The sequence below is a fragment of the Oryctolagus cuniculus genome, chromosome 10, assembly GCF_964237555.1.
Source record: "Oryctolagus cuniculus chromosome 10, mOryCun1.1, whole genome shotgun sequence".
Taxonomy (NCBI): domain Eukaryota; kingdom Metazoa; phylum Chordata; class Mammalia; order Lagomorpha; family Leporidae; genus Oryctolagus; species Oryctolagus cuniculus.
The window spans coordinates 44,895,236-44,915,017 of NC_091441.1; the positions used below are offsets into that span (position 1 = coordinate 44,895,236).

General features: G+C 39.7%; 1 protein-coding gene across 1 annotated transcript in view; it reads left to right on the forward strand.

Annotated features, from left to right (window-relative positions):
• Nucleotides 1-19,782, forward strand: part of KLHL14 (kelch like family member 14) — a 94,460-nt gene that overhangs the window by 70,990 nt on the left and 3,688 nt on the right. The window contains exons 4-7 of the mRNA XM_017344102.3: nt 7,295-7,373; nt 14,775-14,965; nt 15,047-15,205; nt 18,343-18,500. Of these exons, the coding sequence (XP_017199591.1) occupies nt 7,295-7,373; nt 14,775-14,965; nt 15,047-15,205; nt 18,343-18,500 (587 nt within the window). The remainder of the gene's footprint in view (nt 1-7,294; nt 7,374-14,774; nt 14,966-15,046; nt 15,206-18,342; nt 18,501-19,782) is intronic.

Consider the following 19,782-nt stretch of genomic DNA (forward strand, 5'->3'; position numbering starts at 1 on the left):
TTTGGAAAGCTTGCACACGAAGGAGGAGTTGCAGTTGTAGCCTTCTGTGTTACAGAGATAATTATGACTGAGAAACCATAAAACAGCTTGCAGGTACACATTTTTACTTTAAAACCCCAGAACATCCAGCCAAAATTACATATATTGCATATATTTTATTGTGAATGCTCTCTTTCAGCATCTGCACCAAGGCAAATTATAGAAAATTGTTACATCTGTTCACTCTAGAAAACCTTAAAGGAAAACAGTCCAAGCCACCCCTCAAGAACATTTAAGAAAGACGGACTTTGTTTGTCAAGGCCTGGAGCTTTGTTGTGTCACATCTTCCAGGGCTGGAAAGGAGACAGTCGCTGGACTTTGTGAATAGGAGAAAAATGACATTTAATCTCTCTCCTCTCACTGAGCTTTGTAATGAGTGGTCAGTTCCCAGAAAACTCTGCTGTACATGCCGTCCACTGTGAACTCCTCATTTACTATTCAATTTATCCTTCCGCGGAGTGATTTAAACTGCACACAGTGCACAGTCATTGGGTTTGTCTAAGCAAAGGACCTGCAGAATGTTCTTGACAAAACCACAACAGAAAACTCTGGAAAGTCCTGTCTCAGACCACAGTGTGCTCTCGCCCTGCTTCTTCCCAGGTGGCCTAGGCCTCCATTAAAAGACCAGTGGTGGCACAACTCAGCTCCTCACTATGAAACCACCATTCCTGAGCCTCACGGTAATCAACAACACAGAAAACCTGCTCCTTATGCTTATGTCAAAAACAAAAAAAAAAAAAAAGAAAAAAGAAAAAAGAAAAACCTTGTCCCTACTTTTTGTTCAACTCCTAATCAAAAATCCATCTAGGAGAATAGGCACTGGTGGGAAAGGGAGTTTAAAGGATGTATTCCTGCCTCTAGGTCAAGACTGGGGAGACTTTCCTCTGCCAATGGCTGTCTGGATATTTATAACATCATCTGTAGGCCATACAAAGTGATCAACTTAAAAATTAGCCTGCTAGAGACTTATTGAATTTCAAGTCCTATCTTTGGTTGCCTTGGCAGGACCAGATCACACGATCTCATGGGCTTTATATAGCCCACCCCTTCTCTAGACAATCAAGAATTTATCTTTGAACTAATTCAGATTCTTGATCAAACTGTGCCATTGAAGCAGGCTGATTCTGCCTGCACAGAAAACACACAATTGCATTTAGAGTAGGGCTGTCTCACTTTTTTTAAAAATAAATATTTATTTATTTATTTGAATGGCAGAGTTACAGAGAGGCAGTGGCGGAGAGATAAAGAGGTAGTCTACCTGCTGATTCACTCCCCAGATGGCCACAATGGCCAGAGCTGGGCTGATCCAAAGCCAGGAGCCAGGAGCTTCTTCCAGGTCTCCCATGTGGATGCAGGAGCCCAAGGACTTGGGCCATCTTCCACTGCTTTCCCAGGCCATTGCAGAGAGCTGGATAGGAAGTGGAATGGCCAGGAGTTGAACCAGCACCCATATGGGATGCTGGCACTGCAGACCGGGGCTTTAACGCACTGCGCCACAGTACCAGCCCGTCTCTTACCACTCAATGTGCTCCATGTAAGGCATATTTGACAAATTCTTGCCAGACCCAACTGTTGAGGCATTGTGTGCTTTTAAACATTATTACTGGTACTAATCACACAACTGTGTCACTTCTCTCAGTTTTAGTTACTAGGAATCTCTGAGTAAAGTGTTAGTACAACTCTAGTTATACATTTTAGTATTTCTTTGAGTCTCAATATGGACCTGGCAGCCATCTCTCTCTATAGAACATCCCCCTTTATCATTTGGGAAGCTTCCATGTGGAAGGCTGAGTCATTCTGTCCCTGATGTTATTGGCATGTGGAGTCATTTTATATAAATCTGAGCAAAGGCTGATGAATCATTGGCTAGGTTCTCCTAAGAACTTAAGGTTATACCTTGAGGCAAGTAGTCCAGCCTTCCGTGCCCTGTGTCAGTGACACAGTTAGTGCACTAAAGCCTTCCCCCAGGTGAAGGATGAGGCAGGCAGTGAGGTGGCCTGTCCTCCCGAGGAGGCAGCTATGACCATGAACAGCCAGCACACACAGCAGCTAAGAAATGGGTACATTGGTCTAGTGAGGTGATTTGGGCAGGGTATCAAAGAGCATCCACTACAAACTTGCCAACATTTTCCATGTGGCCTCATATTCTGACCATCTGGTCAACCATCACTGACTTCTTTAGGATTAGTGGTAGTGTTTATAGAGTGTATATTATTTGCCAGGAACTTTACTGAGAACTCACCTGCATCACAATCATTATGTGAACCATGTGCTATGATGGCTCTGGTTTTACTAGGAGGAGACTAAGCCTGAAGAGGCTGAGTAATTTGTCAGGACACACAGCTTACAAGAAGCTGAGTTGAATCCATCATAGGTCTATCTGACATCAGAACCTTAGTCTTTCACTGCTATCCTTCCCTCCATTTGGTTAGATGTTTAACAGAACTCACGTTTTTGCAGCAGATCTTGTGAAGTTAAATCAGGAATTATATGACAGTATGAACTAGCCCCCACTCATTCACCAAGAGCTCCTCATCATTTTCTATTTAGAAAATGATGAAAGGACTCAATCATCTAAAAAATATGGAGTCTTGGCCGGTGCTGCGGCTCACTAGGCTAATCCTCCACCTAGCGGCGCCAGCACACCGGGTTCTAGTTCCGGTCGGGGCACCGGATTCTGTCCCAGTTGCCCCTCTTCCAGGTCAGCTCTCTGCTGTGGCCCTGGAGTGCAGTGGAGGATGGCCCAAGTGCTTGGGCCCTGCACCCCATGGGAGACCAGGAGAAGCACCAGGCTCCTGCCTTCAGATCAGCGCGGTGCGCCGGCCGCAGCGTGCCAGCCGCAGCGGCCATTGGAGGGTGAACCAACGGCAAAAGGAAGACCTTTCTCTCTGTCTCTCTCTCACTGTCCACTCTGCCTGTCAAAAAAAAAAAAAAAATATATATATATATATATATATATATGGGGTCTTCATGTTATAATGCCTCATGCAATTAATACCAAAGCTTATCAAGAATAATAATCCTTGAACATTGTAGAGCACACTTGAATATCATTGGTGGCAGGAGAAAAAAAATGAAATCCATAGGCTCAAATGTTATGTTTGTGACAACTCTAAAGATGAAATCTTTTTTTAAGCTAAAATTTAATTCTCATTAAAATGATGCCTGAGGAGAGTGTAGCTGAATGAAACACAAACTTCTAAACACAAATTTCTAAATTTCACATGCTCGTGAAACAGAAACATGTAGTCATGGAACGTAAATGTAATTTTACTTATTGATGATCTTGAAGTCAGAAAATTTACTAGACACTGGAAGTATCACCAGGATATAAATGTTTGTCTTTATACTCAGATGTAAATATTAACTCCCTCAGCTCCCTTCATATCAACAGTGATAGCAATGAATTATGTATCCCCCATAGACATGCATATAGTCTGCCAGGGCTCCAACTTTTGAGAAGTAATGTATCACCTACTGATGACTGGCTCCCCAAACAACTGCTTGTGGTCATTTCCTTCCCACTTCCTTCTCGTTTACCCTGGGCTGAGAACTGCCATCTCTGGCTCCATACTCTGTGTGCAGGTCAACAATGGTGCCTGGTGATGGGGCATCAGAGCAAAAAGAGAAGTAGAGGAAAAGTCAGGAAAAAATGAAAAGAATAAGAAAGAAAGAAAATATTTCAAAGGAAATCCAAAATTCTATCACATACATCCACTACTCCTAAGCTGCTGGTAGAGTCTCACTGTGGTCACTCAAAGAAACAAGATCCCCATTTTTATCTCACCTTCCTCACCCCACCGCTTTCATTTCTTTCAGGGTTTCTTATTCCCTCTGCACCTTTTTTGCCATGTCTACAATACCTGCCTTCTTTTTATCTTCCTAGTCCTCATCCCAGTGCCTCCTAATCTTCCACTCCAGGCCCATTTTTTGTACCAATGACCCTACCTCTGTAAACTCTTTCATCCTCTCCTATCCACATCCTATCAGTCCCTGCTAAGCCTTTTCTCTGAGCCAAAGCCACTATCATTAACAACCAGCAGTGAACTTGCTCGCTTGTACTGCTACTGCTCTGCCTATGAAGGTACTCTCCCCCTTTGCTCAGAGATGGCAGATATCTTTTTTTCCAAATGGAAAATCTACACCACAGTTCAGACAGAAGCATTCTTCTACATGGTAGGTAGCTTCTGCATTCCTATAAACATCATTAATCTTTTGATGCATTAGATAATTAACCTTGGAACTTGACTCCTCAAGGATGATTTTTTTTTTCTGCAGGAAAATGATAGAAAATTCCACAAAAATTCCCTTACAAACCAACTCTAGAATCTGCCCTTGAGCTAGAACTTCTTTATGTGAAACAAGTCTCCTGGATCATTCTCACTTCCTGGGACTCTTAACTATTCCTTTATACCTCTAGATAAAACTGAACTATCTCCCATTCCGATCATCTGCACCCTTCCACATGATCTCTCACATCAGCAAAATCCCTATAATCCTCAAACTCTCCTCTGAGTGGCTCCTTCAACTTTCCTATTCAAAATATAGCTATCTTCTGAGAGTACTGTTTCCCTGCCAGCCTTCCTAATGAGGCTCACTTTCCCTTTTTCCTCTTCATTGTCATGTGCACACCCTTAAAACTCCAGGAACTTTAAAGGATATCCTCAGGTTATACCACCTGATGCTGCTTTATGGGCACTGTTTTCCTGGCAACACCTCCTCCTTCACTTGACCATATCACTGTTTCACTGCCCATCATCCCTCTCCCCACTGCCCTGCCATGTGCTTCCTTCCCTCTGAGCTTTGACTGTACGGTCCATCACTATAATCAACTTCCTCCATGTTGCCAGATCCTACAGACAATTCTCAGTTGCTCACCCACTTCCTTTTGAAACACTATTTGACATGGTTTTCAATATACCTCACTTTTCGTGCTATCTTGACTCTTCTTTCATTTCCTTATTTTTCTTCTTTTAACACAGGGTTCATTCCAGAACCTATTATCTTCCATTTCCATATCTCTCCATAGATAGGTTCACATAGCTTCATTTTAAAAAATATTTATTTGAAAGGCAGTGTTACAGAGAGGGGGAGAGAAAGAGGGAGAGATCTTCCATCTGCTCATTCACTCCTCAAATGGTTGTAATGGGTGGGGCTGGACTAGACCAAAGCCAAGAGCTAGGAGCTTCTTCCAGGTCTCCCACTTGGGTGGCAGAGGCCCAACAACTTGGGCTATCTTCCTCTGCTTTCCCAGGTCATTAGCGGGGAGCTGCATAAGAAGTGGAGCAGCTGGAACTCAAACCAGCACTCATATAGGATGCTGACATCACAGGAGGTGGCTTAAACTGCTGCTTCATGGTTTTAAAAAGTAACTCTGGACCAGTGATGTGCAAATTTGCGCCTATAGCCTCATTTATCCAGTGGCCTTCCAAAAAACTTTAATCTGAGAGCTTATGTGATTCTCAAAGCTCAAAACAGAGCTCACAGCTTCTCTCCCCAGCCCCCAATCTACTCCTTGGTCTTCCTCACCACAGCAAATTCCATGATCTTCCTTCCAATTGTTCAGCCTACAAACCTGGCAACCATTCATAATGACTTACTTTTTCTTAATACCAATATTCAGTTCCTTGGGAGATGTTTAGCTATACCTGTATAAAATAGTTCAAATATGATGTCTCACTGACTCCACATTCATTCATGCCAGTTACCCTTTGCCTTGACTACTGCAACAGCCTAACAGTTCCTCAGCTGCAGGCAACCTCTCTGCAATCTATTTTTCACATACCATCCAGAGTGATGAATTAGACCACGTTTATCACTTGCTCAAAACCCTCCAGCAGCTTAGTTTTTCCTAACACAAACTAGAGGCCTGCACCAGTCTTCACTGTGTTCTAGACCTTGACTAGATCACCCTGACTTCTGTCCAGTCACTCCAGCTTTCTTGCTGTTTTTAAACTCATTTCCAGTTCAGAGACTTTATATTTCCTGCACCACTGCCTGAGATATTTGTGTGGCTTCCGTAAGCAGCTGACCATCCTGCTTCAACTGGCCTTCCCTCTATCACCCCTGTTTTATTTTCCTTTATATATAATATATTCTCTATTATATATTCATTCATCTAAGGTCTTGTCTTTCTTATATGTCAAAATATTCCCAGCACCTAGAATGCCTTAGACACATTGGGGGTGCCCAGTATACACTATCTGTGCAATTAATTGGGTCACAAGTACACATGTGTTCATATGTGTGATGAAGTTGAACACATACCTCAATGTCCAGTTTCACATACATGAATAACAGTAGACTTTAGGGTTAAGGCATTAGCTGCTTGAGGTGATTATCATACTAGGTGGTACACAGAAAATGGAATATACTCTGCTACTTGCATTTCTCGCTTTGATGTCAATATGATGGAAAATCAGATTCATTTTAATACCTTGAAGGCCTGACTGTGCTTCTTCATCTCAACAGAGGGCAGCTCAGAGGACTCATGCTTCCCATTTCAGCAGATGTACTTGTGTGTGTGTTACAGCACCTGTGCTCCCTCCCAAAACACATGCAGAGCCTACATCACTTGCAGGCAACAGAACTGATTTCCAAACTGAGACTCACTGCAGCAATTGCTTTTATTTCCATGGAAGACAGAAGATGCCACCACTGCTAGAGTCTTAGATCATTAGGAAAGGCTACAATAATGAGGGAGGCCGTGTATAGATGGAGGAAATCTCCATGCCTTCCTCTCAAATTTACTAGGAACCTGAAACTTCTCTAAAATAATAGCCCTCAAAAAAGTGTTTCAGAAAGGAAAAGAAAGAAAATGTAAAAAAACACACACACACACACACACACACACACACAGCTCTGAATGGCTCTAGTCAGAGACATAATACAAGATAGTCTCTGGGACAGATAATTTGTAGAGAGTAATTTGTTTTTAAAACATAAAAGCACAAAATTTTACTTTAACACTGTAGTAAAAACTGGTTTGGTGAAATTACTTATTAATATGATGATTTCATTTTATTCCAACTCATTCCAAAAACAAGCTGAGGAATGAGAAGGGAAAGGGGAAAGACACTGGAGGTGGCCACTTGTTCTTCCCTGATCCATCACTTCTCATGCTGTGCTGGGGACACCCTCAACTTAACTCATCTGTTTGTTAACCCTGAGAATGAGAGAGGTCTCATAAAATACTACTAACACGCAAATCGACAAAGGAATCATGGTGTTAAGTGTCTCAAATGTATTTTTACAGGAAAACATAGCACAAATTTTGTCAGCCGATACGATCCTCGATTTAACAGCTGGATTCAACTTCCCCCTATGCAAGAAAGGTAAGCATTTATTCCTACTGTAGGCTGCTTCATTGGAAGGGTGAGTGTTAGATGGTTTCCCATGATAAAGAGTGCTACGCAGAGTCAATAAAAGACATGAGGCAAATTTAAAACTTGACCTGACCAATTCGGATTACCTGCCTCGTTAGTTCAATAGAGAAAAGTAATTAAATAAGTCAATTATTTGTCCTAATGTAGAAAAAAAATTGTGCAACTTGTCTCCCTTGACCACACTGATTGGCATTTTGCAAACACAGCTATAATTCCCCTGGCTCCCCTACTCTTCTCAGTGATAATATATTTAAGTCCTGAAATCTAAATATAAAATACCATTTTCACAATGATATGCATTTTGATGCAGAAATTTCAATCTTAATCACACTATTCAACATTAAATTTAAACATTTAATATTTAAATATTTAATATTTAATAGCAAATTTCATCTCTATTCAAATTGTTTATTTTGTGCTCCCCAAATATCTTCCCATAATACATTCAAGAACACATCATTCGTTAGATTTAAAAAAAAAAAGTCTTACAAAGTGTCATCTCACTTTTTACAAAGATGTTTATTTCATCTAAGTCTCCTGCTATCAAGGACAAGATGGCTACTATATTTACACATATTTTGTCTCACCTGGCTGTTACCCGAGCATGGTTCCATGTCTTTATATGCATATGCAAATTCACATGGTAGGTTGTGAGCACTTGGCCTTTTCAAATCTAGACAACCTTTTGAGTAAATTCTCCAAAATGATGATGTAAGCTACAACCTATTTCCTCCTCTCCAGGAAGTTATTTAAGAATTTACTGGCTACATTCTTTCTCTTTCCTATTTCTATACAGTCCCTCACCTTATCATCTCTATTTTTTTAATAATATATACTTTTAAAATATTAGTTTTCATTTTATTTAAAAGGCAGAGAGATACAGATACAGACACATTTTCCATCTACTTCCATTCACTCCATAATTGCCACAACAGCCAGGGCTGGACCAGGCTGAAGCCAGGAGCCCAGAACTCAACCTGAGCATCATCTGCTGTCTCCTAGGGTATATATCAGGAGGAAGCTGAAATTGGAGCAGAGGAGCTCGGGCTTAAACCAGGCCCTAGGATGTAGGTGCCCCAAGTGGCATCTTACCCACTGTATACCACTGTATCTCAGTCTTTTAAAATTCAAGTAGAGTACACTGAGATCAAGTTAGATCCTTAATAATAAATTCCAAGTGAAAAGGAAATTTTGCAGCAATACCAATTATTCCAAGTTGTACATTACTTCAGCAAAACAGCACAAGTCTATATTCTAAATAAATTATCTATTTATCTATCTATTTATCTATTTCATATAAATATATGGACACTTCCAGGGGACTAAAAGCTAAACACTGAAAATGGCAAAACACAGCACATCAAGGATCACAGCAGCACCTAGGAATGTCTAGTTGAAAGGTAGCTCAAGAACTAACGTCCTGACAAACTTCTCCTTGAGTCACGGTTTCCTGAAATCTTTTTCCTGAGCACCCTATTTCTCCTCATTTGAGGGTTATTTCCTGGTTGCTATCACTGCAGCTGCATCACGCACCCTTTCACCAAAACCATCCAAAAGAGCGTTTAAGAGATAACAATCGATACATGTTTGGAATGTCATCATCTCATCACTGCAGTCCCCTTTGCTGGGGGCTGTACACCATGATAATTAACCTTCATGCCTTCATCTTGGGAGGCATAACTCACGTCGTGGCCAATTATTTCTCGGCAGAGCCCCTAAGGATGGGAAGTATTGCTGCAAAACCTAATTAGTAATTTTTTTTAAAGATGTGTATTGTTTACTTGATCGTCTATAATGACTTCCTCTGAGGCACTATGGCCTATCATGGCAGGGTCCTACTTAGACAATTTTTAGCAGCTCATTGACCTGATAAAAAGACCTGCCATGGTCTGTCGGCGCCCGGCAGCCACCGTTGACAGGATGGACTGTTTAACGTTTCTTTCTAAGTCATTATGGTATATCATGTCAGGTCCCTAGTAAAAGAAGGTTTTTTTTAGATTTAGAACAATCAACTCGATAGACCAAATAAAGAGCTCCTTACAGAGCTGAGTGGGAAAAGGCAGATCTCACAAATGCCCAGTCAATCTTCTAGCTCCATCTGTCCTGTGGGTTGGTTGACCCAGGCAGTAATCCTTAACTTCAAATGAAATTTTTCTGTCACTGCCAAGCTCCCATTTAAATAGCAAGTACCATCAGTTACCAGTGCAGATTAATTGGAGATTAAAAATGTAACAAAAGAATTCTAAAATATATGAGGCACTCTTCAGAAGTTTATGGAAACCTTTAATTTTACGTCGTAGAGATGGTGAATCAAGTCAGAAGTCCGTCTCCTACCCTTTCCAATTATGCTGAGAAGTCCATCACCAAACAGAATAAGAGAAACATACTGATGCCATCTCCACAGGAACTCCAGTTGGATGGATTCCTGGGATACTTTACCTAGTCAGATCTCAAAGGAGCACATATGCTGAGAACTGGACCCTCCCTGTTCAGCAGGAAGCTGGCCTCTGGCCTCTAGGCTTACTCAGCCATGGGTCAGTTCATGAACTGCATCCCTGCTAGCTGAATTTCCCGACAGAAATGATCAAACATATAAATTTAAATGTAATGCTGATGAATTGTTTAGGGCTCAGGATTTGATTCTTCCGTAAGGACAAGGTAAAAACAGAAAACCTGGATCATTAGAAATGCTTTGGTAACTTCATTTTTTAAAAATAGTAACAGATAATGGAAGTGCTATGTTATGGAGAGCATACCTCCTAGCCAGTCTAAAAGGTAGGGAAAGCAGTTTGGAGAGGCAAAAACAGCAAAGCCACTGTTTCGCAAAATCAAAGGCCAAAAGCTAATACTATACATCAAAAAGTTTTCTAAATTTGATACTCTTTCAAATACTCCTACAAAAAACAGCAACCACAAAATTTTCAAACAGAGTAATATGATGATGAAGGTCAAAAATTTAAATTGAGACAAAGTCATAATAATTCAAATCTCAAAAACTTGGCCATCCTAAGTGCCAGAAAGCACTTGTAAAGACCTGTAAAATAAACAGGGTACAAAACATATCTGTAGATTCTTTTTTTTTTTTTAACTTAGCAACATTGAGTATTTCTTCTAGCAGTGTGGGGGTATAGGGAAAAGTGAACACTTTGAAATACACATAGTGTAATCTATAAAGCAAACTTAAATGGCCTCCAACTTACTTTTGTATAATCTATATCTATCTATCTATCTATCTATATTATGTATGTATGGCTTAAACCAAATGTGCTGTCCATGTGGTTGAGGCGGAGCAGGGCGCACTCCCAAGAGAGACCTAGAATGGGAAAATTTTAGCCTGGAACATTTAGTTGCTGACAAACCATTGTTAATCCCATGTTTCTGGACTGCATTTCAGGAATACTCACTTTGTACGTGCAAAGGAGTAAGTCAGGAGTCAGAATTCTCACTACTGGGGTGTCTACATAAAAAGGCACTTTTATTCAGGAAATGAAATCTACTGAGTTTTTCCCATTTAGATCCTAACAGTGACACTGTGTGGATAAAGCCAGGAGTACACACAGAACATCACATTAAGGAGCTCTTGGCTGAAAAAGACAGCAAGTTCTGACAGCTGAGTGAGGGTCACAGTTAAAAAGGAGCTGATTAGGAAAAGCAAGACCACTGAAATTTAGGCTACATAAAAGGAGTTCACACAGCCAGAGGGAAATCTTTCTCTTGATTCATTACAATCTACAAGGAGATTTCAAAAGTTCATGGAAACTGGAACTAAAAGATAGGTTTATTTTGGTACAAAAAATTTTGAAATCCATGTATTACTTTCATGATACAAATTTTCTATGAAGCTTTTGAAGACTCCTTGTGAATTCAATTACATTTTTAAAAATTATTTATTTGAAAGGCAGAGTTAGAGAGAGAGAGAGAGAGAGAGAGAGAGAGATCTTCCATCCACTGATTCACACCCTTGATGGCAGCAATGGCTGGAGCTGGGACCATCCAAAGCCAGGAGCATCTTCCATGTCTCCCTCGTGGGCGCAGGGTCCCAAGCACTTGGGACATCCTCTGCTGCTTTCCCAGGCACATTAGCCAGGAGCTGGATTGGAAGTGGAGCTGCCAGGACTTGAACTGGCACCCATATAGGATGCCGGCACTACAGGTGGCGGCTTTACCCACCAAGCCATAGTGCCAGCCCCTAAATAAGGTATTTTCATACTCGTCATGACCAGTTAGCATTGTCTCTCCTAGACTCGTGCTTACAGAGTGCCTTGTTACCACCTGACAATCCACAGAGTCCAAATTATTGGAGATGACCCATTAGTGAAATAAGTAAACTTATTTCAGATGTCCAGGACCTGTCATAAGATCACATCAAAGAGGTGCATTGAACTGTCCTTGTGACAGTGGTGCAAAGAAATGTGTTAACTGCAGCAAATTTTCTGTACACGAGTCAATCCTGTCAACAAAATAACTTGAGAAGGTAAAAGCACTTAAGACAGCTTTGGACTGTCATATTCAGTGAGACAGCAGTTGAAATCCGGTTAAAGACAGAAGAAACCAAGGGTCTTTCTGTATCACTTAATGTTTCAACTGTTTTTAAACATAATTTTATGCTCAGATGAGTTTTTGTCCTCATCCCAGAAAATTCCAAATTTTTTAGATCAGAGATCCCTTTAAGGATCTCATTAAAAGTTATGAAACAGCTTCCTCCAAAAAAATGTACATGTGCACAAACACCCAGTAGATGTAACATTTTACTACAATCTCAGAGCTTCCTGAACTCCTTAGAAGACACAGGCCAAAGTTAACAACCTTTATGAAATCTAACTCACATTCTCTTTATTATCCTTTCTAGTTTCTCATTTTCCCCTATTTCCACTATTGTTCACTATCTTTCTGAATTTTCTGTAGCACATATATCTTTCAAAACTCTCAAGAAAATCACACACAAAAAATAAGATATTACTTAAAAATTATCAATGATGACTACCAGGACAAATGCATGATCATTATTAAAAACTGAATACATCACTATCTCTAAAAAAATGCGATATCTACAAGGGTATTTTACGAAGTTCATGAAAACTAGAATTAAAAGATATGTTTTCTTTGGTATAAAGCATTTTAAAATCTATGCCTAGGAAAATATGCATTTTCTAAGAACTTTTAGAAGATGCCTTTCACATGCATGGACTTTCATCTTTTTGCACCAAGAACTATATCTCTTAATTCCATTATACATGAATATTTAGAGTAAGATTATTTTGGGCAATACATTTTCTTTTTTTTTTATTTTTTTATTTTTTGACAGGCAGAGTGGACAGTGAGAGAGAGAGACAGAGAGAAAGGTCTTCCTTTGCCGTTGGTTCACCCTCCAATGGCCGCTGCGGCCGGTGCGCTGCGGCCGGCGCACCGCGCTGATCCGATGGCAGGAGCCAAGAGCCAGGTGCTTTTCCTGGTCTCCCATGGGGTGCAGGGCCCAAGCACCTGGGCCATCCTCCACTGCACTCCCTGGCCACAGCAGAGAGCTGGCCTGGAAGAGGGGCAACCGGGACAGAATCCGGCGCCCCAACCGGGACTAGAACCCGGTGTGCCGGCGCCGCTAGGTGGAGGATTAGCCTAGTGAGCCGCGGCGCCAGCGGGCAATACATTTTCTAAACAAACATTGAAGAATTTAATTGTCAAATATATATATGAAAATATATATAGGAAAATTTTACATGTACATATCTTGATGGCCAATTTATAAAAACTTTTTATTCAGATAATATTAGTTAACAGTTCCTAAGCATGAGCAAAATTTGAAAATGCTGACAAATACTCATATCTATTCACAAATATCCTATGAGTAAGTTTCCTTATGGTCCCCCCATTATTGATGAGCAACCTAAAGCTGAGAGGGGTGAAGTAACATTTAGCAGGCAACACACCTAAAACCACATAGCCAGTCAGTGTGACTGCAGAAATGAAATTATTACTTAAGACACTATGTATTGCCTCCCACATGTTTTGGCATTTCGTAAACCCAACCTGGGAAACCTCCAAGCAAAGTAGACTTGCCTAATAAAAAGCCTGCAGCACTCCTTGTCTTACAACTGACATTGCACAAGAATCTTTGTATCAATTTTTAGAAAGATCATTAACTCACAAAACATAAACTGTGTTCAGTGAGAAGCTAAGCACTTAACAATTCTATTTATTCCATATTAAGCTACATGTTGTCCTTGTGACATACATTATTCCAATAGCACCAATGGAAAAGAAAAAAGCAAAGGGTCAACTAAAGTTTCAACTTAGTCATGCTAATTTCACACTTTTGAGTCCTCCCAGTCTCATTACTGAAAATCCTTACTGCTTCTTCCTTAGGATATTTTTGCGCTTCTTTACTTTCCATTACTTGTACTTAAATTCTAAGTCCTCAACATGTCACTAAATTGTGATCTGCTTCAAAATTGTCTTCCTGTCTTCAATCCTTTCAACACATCTTTTGCCTTTGACGATGTATCAGGATGATAGAGTCAGTAGCTTCTCTCGAAAAAGACTAAAAAATATCCTATGGCCACATAAAAATCAGCCCCCAAAGCCACTTAAATTCTTAAATTAGTTGTATAAGAGAAAAACTTTATATCAAGTTCACAGAAGTTTTTCTATTTGCAGTAGTACTAGGGGCAAAAAAGAAAAAATGATAATTGCAGAAAAATTTTGATGATGTAGTTCTCTTATAAATTGGGAACAATGACCCTTGAAGGACCATAAAGAAAGTGAATGTCAAGATAATTTATTATTGTTACATTATCTACCTCATTTTTCACTTTGTCTTACTGAGCTCTGATATCCTTACAAGGTACCAAACATCCCAAACATTAATGAACACTTTAACCATGTATAAAAAGCAATATTAAAAAAGCTAAAACAAGGAGTTGGTGAGGCTCTCCTGTACAGTTATTTTAATACAAAAATTGAGGATGAGAATGGGCAGTGCATGTGCTTCCTGAATAAGGTGTTAGATGTAGGTGTTATTTTTAAAGGTTTGTAACCCTGTTTGACCCAGGATGTACCTTCTTTCCTCACCTGGGAGATCTTAACCAGTTTCAAAAGGTAACATACTAGAGTGCCCATTCTAGCCCCAGCTACCCTGCTTCTGATTCACCTTCTTGCTAATGCATCCTGGGAGGGAGCAGATGATGGCCCAAGTATTGGATCCCTGCCTCCTTTGTGGGGGTGTGACTTCGACGGAGTTCTCATTCTGCCTTTCAAGTAGATGCAAATAAATAAGCTTTTTGGGGAGGGGAAAGGGAGAGGTTAGTATTTTGCAGTTCCTTCTCTGACTTACCAGGGATGTGGTTCTTATTACAGAAGAGCCAGTTTCTATGCCTGTCGGTTGGACAAACATTTATATGTAATTGGTGGAAGGAATGAAACTGGCTACCTGTCCAGCGTGGAGTGCTATAACTTAGAGACAAACGAATGGCGTTATGTGTCCTCCTTGCCACAGCCCCTGGCAGCTCACGCCGGAGCCGTGCACAATGGGAAGATATACATTTCAGGCAAGTCATTCTTTTGCTTTCTGTTTCCAAGTTCAGTTCCACAGCACTTTTTTGACTTGTATCTGTATGGTTAATTCACAGGGGGTGTACATAACGGAGAATATGTCCCATGGCTATATTGTTATGACCCTGTAATGGATGTCTGGGCTCGGAAACAAGATATGAACACAAAACGTGCAATCCACACTTTGGCTGTAATGAATGACCGCCTGTATGCAATTGGAGGAAACCATTTGAAAGGTCTTTTTTTTTTTTTTTACTTTGTAATCACAATAACATTTGCATCTCATGTTCCTTGCTAAGGGGGTTTCTTGTTAGATAATCATAGTTAACCAAGTAAAAAACATGTTGACCAAATAAAATCTACTCTGTGTAAATTAGCAGTACCCTTGAGCAAGCATTTATTTTGGCTTTTCTGCAGATAGGATTATTTTTAAGTTACCATGCACATTAAAGAAATGAATAATGATGTCTCCAGAAAATAAGAAACGGGAGCATTAATAACTGAAAAGCACAAACAATTTGTTCTAACAATGAACTCAGTGAAGTAAATTATTCCTTACCACCAAAGTTACAGTAGTGATTTTTTTCCCACAAACTTGTTTTTTGCCATAAACAACTTTAGTCATAGTTGCACAAAATAACTATATATTTTTTAAAAAGTGCAGTGGAATTTCATGTCTAAATTTCTAATTATTTCATTTAGGAACTGAATATCAAATCATCTATTATTCTCCAATTCTATTGTTTTAATTAAAAAATTTATAATATTTTTGAAGTCTTATTTAGACTCCTATTTCCCCCATTACATACATGACTGCAACTTTTTGTAGTTTGTGTGCATGCATATAACTTATGTTTTTTGTACCTAACACTGAATTTGACAAGAAAGCAGAAAAACCTTGATATTGAAAATGCTGTTGAGCTGCTTTGAGGTTCTGTTTCCTCATCTGAAAATAAAGAAATCAGTCTAGTTGGTCTCTACAAGCTCCTCCAGTTCTTGACATTCCGTGACCCTTGAAATTGAACTAAACAGAAAACAGGCATCCCAGGTATGGAAGAACAGGCACATCTGTGCATTCACGAAGGTACTTCGAAAAATTCATAGGAAAATGGAATTAAAAGATAAGTTTATTTTGGCATAAAAGAGTCTTGAAATCCATGCACTTTTTTCAACATGTGCATCTTCCATGAACTTTTTGAAGACCCCTCCTATTTTATAATGATATATATACATTTTAAAAACTGAGTTAGGCATAGACTTTTTTTTTTTTTTTTTTTTTTTTTGACAGGCAGAGTGGATAGTGAGAGAGAGAGACAGAGAGAAAGGTCTTCCTTTTTGCCGTTGGTTCACCCTCCAAAGGCCACCACGGCTGGTGCGCTGTGGCCAGCGCACCGCGCTGATCTGAAGGCAGGAGCCAGGTGCTTCTCCTGGTCTCCCATGGGGTGCAGGGCCCAAGCACTTGGGCCATCCTCCACTGCCTTCCCAGGCCACAGCAGAGAGCTGGCCTGGAAGAGGGGCAACCGGGACAGAATCCGTCGCCCTGACTGGGACTAGAACCTGGTGTGCTGGCGCCGCTAGGTGGAGGATTAGCCTATAGGCATAGACTTTATATTTCTCCTGAATACATGTTTACCCCTAAATTTAATGAAGACCACACAAATGTTATTTTTTGTAGATATTTCCAAGTTCTTATACAGTCAGAAATGTAAGTTCAGCAGTGGATGTCTGCTGCACACCAGTGGAAAGGGATTGTCTTCACTTGTGCACCTCTTCCCTTCTTACTCTTTAGCTCCTTCTCTGGTGTGCCTTCATTTCAACCCATGACCCCTTTACCTCGATACAGTCTATATTAACTTAGTAGCTTTCTATATTAAAATTTGATTTCTTCTCAGTTCTTTTGCACAAGATATTGCCTAAGGGTTGCAGGAACTTTTGACAATTAACATTGCATCTGGACATAAAGAGTCAGGTTGACAACCCAAGTGGGAAATAGCACACCCATGGCAAAATTAGTTTATCACAAGGGGTCATCATGATGAGAAGAGCATGGACTTTGCACCTAAGCCTAGGTTTAAATCCAAGTGATGCACTTACTAGTTAATCAATACACTTAAACCTCATGTCTGTAAATGAAGGATAAGTATCCTTTCCTTGACAGTTTCTATGGTGATTACAATCAATGTATGCATTTATTTGACACAGAGAAGTCATACACCAATGCCTCTAAACTTCAGAGCCTGGGATTTTCCCAAGAGGCCGTTCTAAGTGTATATGCTTCAAAAATCATTATCAGTGATCTTAATGATTAAAAAAAGGAATACATAATACTGTTGCAGTGAGTACCTTACTCTACTGTTCTAACATCTATGAGATTTATTTTATATAGGAAGTTAGTAGTCTGAAGTAATCTGTTTGCCTCTTCAAGAATGAAAAGTATTCTACTTTTTAGTTCATCTTCCCAATTATTTTGGAGAGGCAGGCATGTCCATTAATTTAGTAGATGCACTATAACTGTCAGCTAGTACATATTCATAGCCTACATTGAACTAGAAGAAAAAAAAATTTTGGTCTACACAGTGACCATGAAGTTCCCACTATGAGTTTCCCACTTACTAAATTAAAGGCAGGGTTCCAGTGGAGTACAAGAACCTAACTGTTCTCAGCAACTTAGTTCCTGCCCCAGCCACTAAGAAGGTAGTCATCCCCTACCCGAACCTTGACCTCTGCTAGATGTTGGAAAGCAGTCACATCATCAGAGCTGTTTATAAACACAGACTGTAAGAAAGATAAAAGATGCTGAACAGTGTATTTTCAATTAATTAAAATATTTAAGAAAATCAATATGGTTTAGTCTACAAGAGTCTGAGCTCTGAACCCTTATTGGCCTGGGTTCAAATCTCAGCATATCTACTTACTAGCTTGTAACTTATTCGAGTCATTGGCTGTCTTTGTTGCTCAGTTTCCCTGTTTATAAAATGAAAATAATGGTAGTATTGATCTCAGAGTGATGGATTAAACAAAACTAACATAAGCACTCTATTAAGTTTTCTTTATTATTAGTGTAAACCCTTTAAATAAGGCTTTCATAAACCATTTTAGTAAGATCTACCCCCCCACACACACCCCATATAACTAACCTTTACTAATGAATTCTGGTCAAACATTCTTGCTTTGAATTAATTCAAAACACCCAGAGGTGTGTCTTATTCCCCCTTGGGTCTTTCTGACATGTCACCCAATTAATTTCACTAGCGAATTTAAACATTTGTGTCTTCAAAGACGTCATTATCTACTTCTTGGCTCTAGACATGTTTTCTTAAACTGAGGCGCTGAGAGTTTATTCCTTGGTGTTCCATGTTGCTATATCTCTTAGGATTCTCCCACCTTGATGTCATGCTTGTGGAATGCTATGACCCCAAAGGTGATCAGTGGAATATTCTCCAAACTCCCATTTTGGAAGGTCGAAGTGGGCCTGGCTGTGCAGTGTTGGATGACAGTATTTACCTTGTGGGAGGCTACAGCTGGAGTATGGTACGTGTCTGTATTTACTTCATCCCCCTACTTTTTGTGTTTGTGCTTACTTTTCTAGTGTGTTCCTATCCGATAATATTATACATCTATACACCTATTAAGAGTATCATGCAAGGGTAGCATTTCATCTAGCAGTTAAGACACTGCATAAGTTACCCATGTCCCACATCAGAGCATCTGGGTGCACTGCCTGCCTTCAGCTTCTGATTCCAACTTTGTGCCAATACAGACTGAGAGGCAGCAGTGGGGACTCAAGTAATTGCATTCTTGTACCCACATGGAAGACCTGGATTGAGTTCCTGGCTTTGGCTCACCCCAGCCCCTGCAGGCTAAATTTTAGAAGTGTACTAGAGGGTACAAATCTCTCACTCTCTCCGCCTCTCAAATAATTTTTTTAAAAGAACACATGCTAATATAGAAACAGCAAGTTACTTTAAATAGTGAAATAGAATCAGTATATTTGCCACTGAACTGACTTGCTGATCAGCTGTAAAAAGTTGAGGCAGGCCTCTGGTTTTCTCCTATCCCCGGGTTTGTTTCGTTTTTAATTTTGGCTTTCCAGCTAAAAGCCAAACCAAAGTGCTTTTTACTAATGATCTTCTAAAACTGAATAAGGGAGTCTGAAAAGTTGCTGACAGGTGAAACATGAAATATGGAATTAACTCTTCAATATCCATAAATTCTCTTCAGGTACATAATTTGCCATTTTTTTTTTCACTTTTCTCCATCATGAGAATTTCCAAATGTACATCAAAATAGGGATTATATGTGATCTCACTAATCCATCATCCAGCTTCAATATCCACTGACATTTTTGTCAGTTTCTTCATCTGGAACCCCTTTAAAAACTGTTTTTGAGTGGAGAAATTTGAAGCAAATCCCAAATATTTAATTATTTCATCCTAAATACCTCAGTATTTTTCTTTTAAAACAATCATTCACTTATGTAAACATTATCTGTATCACACCCAGCAAAATTAACAGTAACTCTTTTATATTTAGTCCATATTTAAGTTTCCCCTAGTATTTTTCAAAGTGACATGTTCAAACCAGGATTCAGCAAGTCTCACTGAAATTTGATTATTGCTTCATAAATCCTTTACAGTCTAAAGCATTACCTCTGCCCACTCTTTGTTACATGCCATTGACTTGTTGTCATCTTACAGAATTCCCTACTGACATCCTTGTGGTGGCATTTAAAATAGTCATCAGTCTCCATATTTCCTATAAACTGGAAGTTAGAGATAAGGGCCTAATTAAGTGAATTGAATTAAACCTTTTC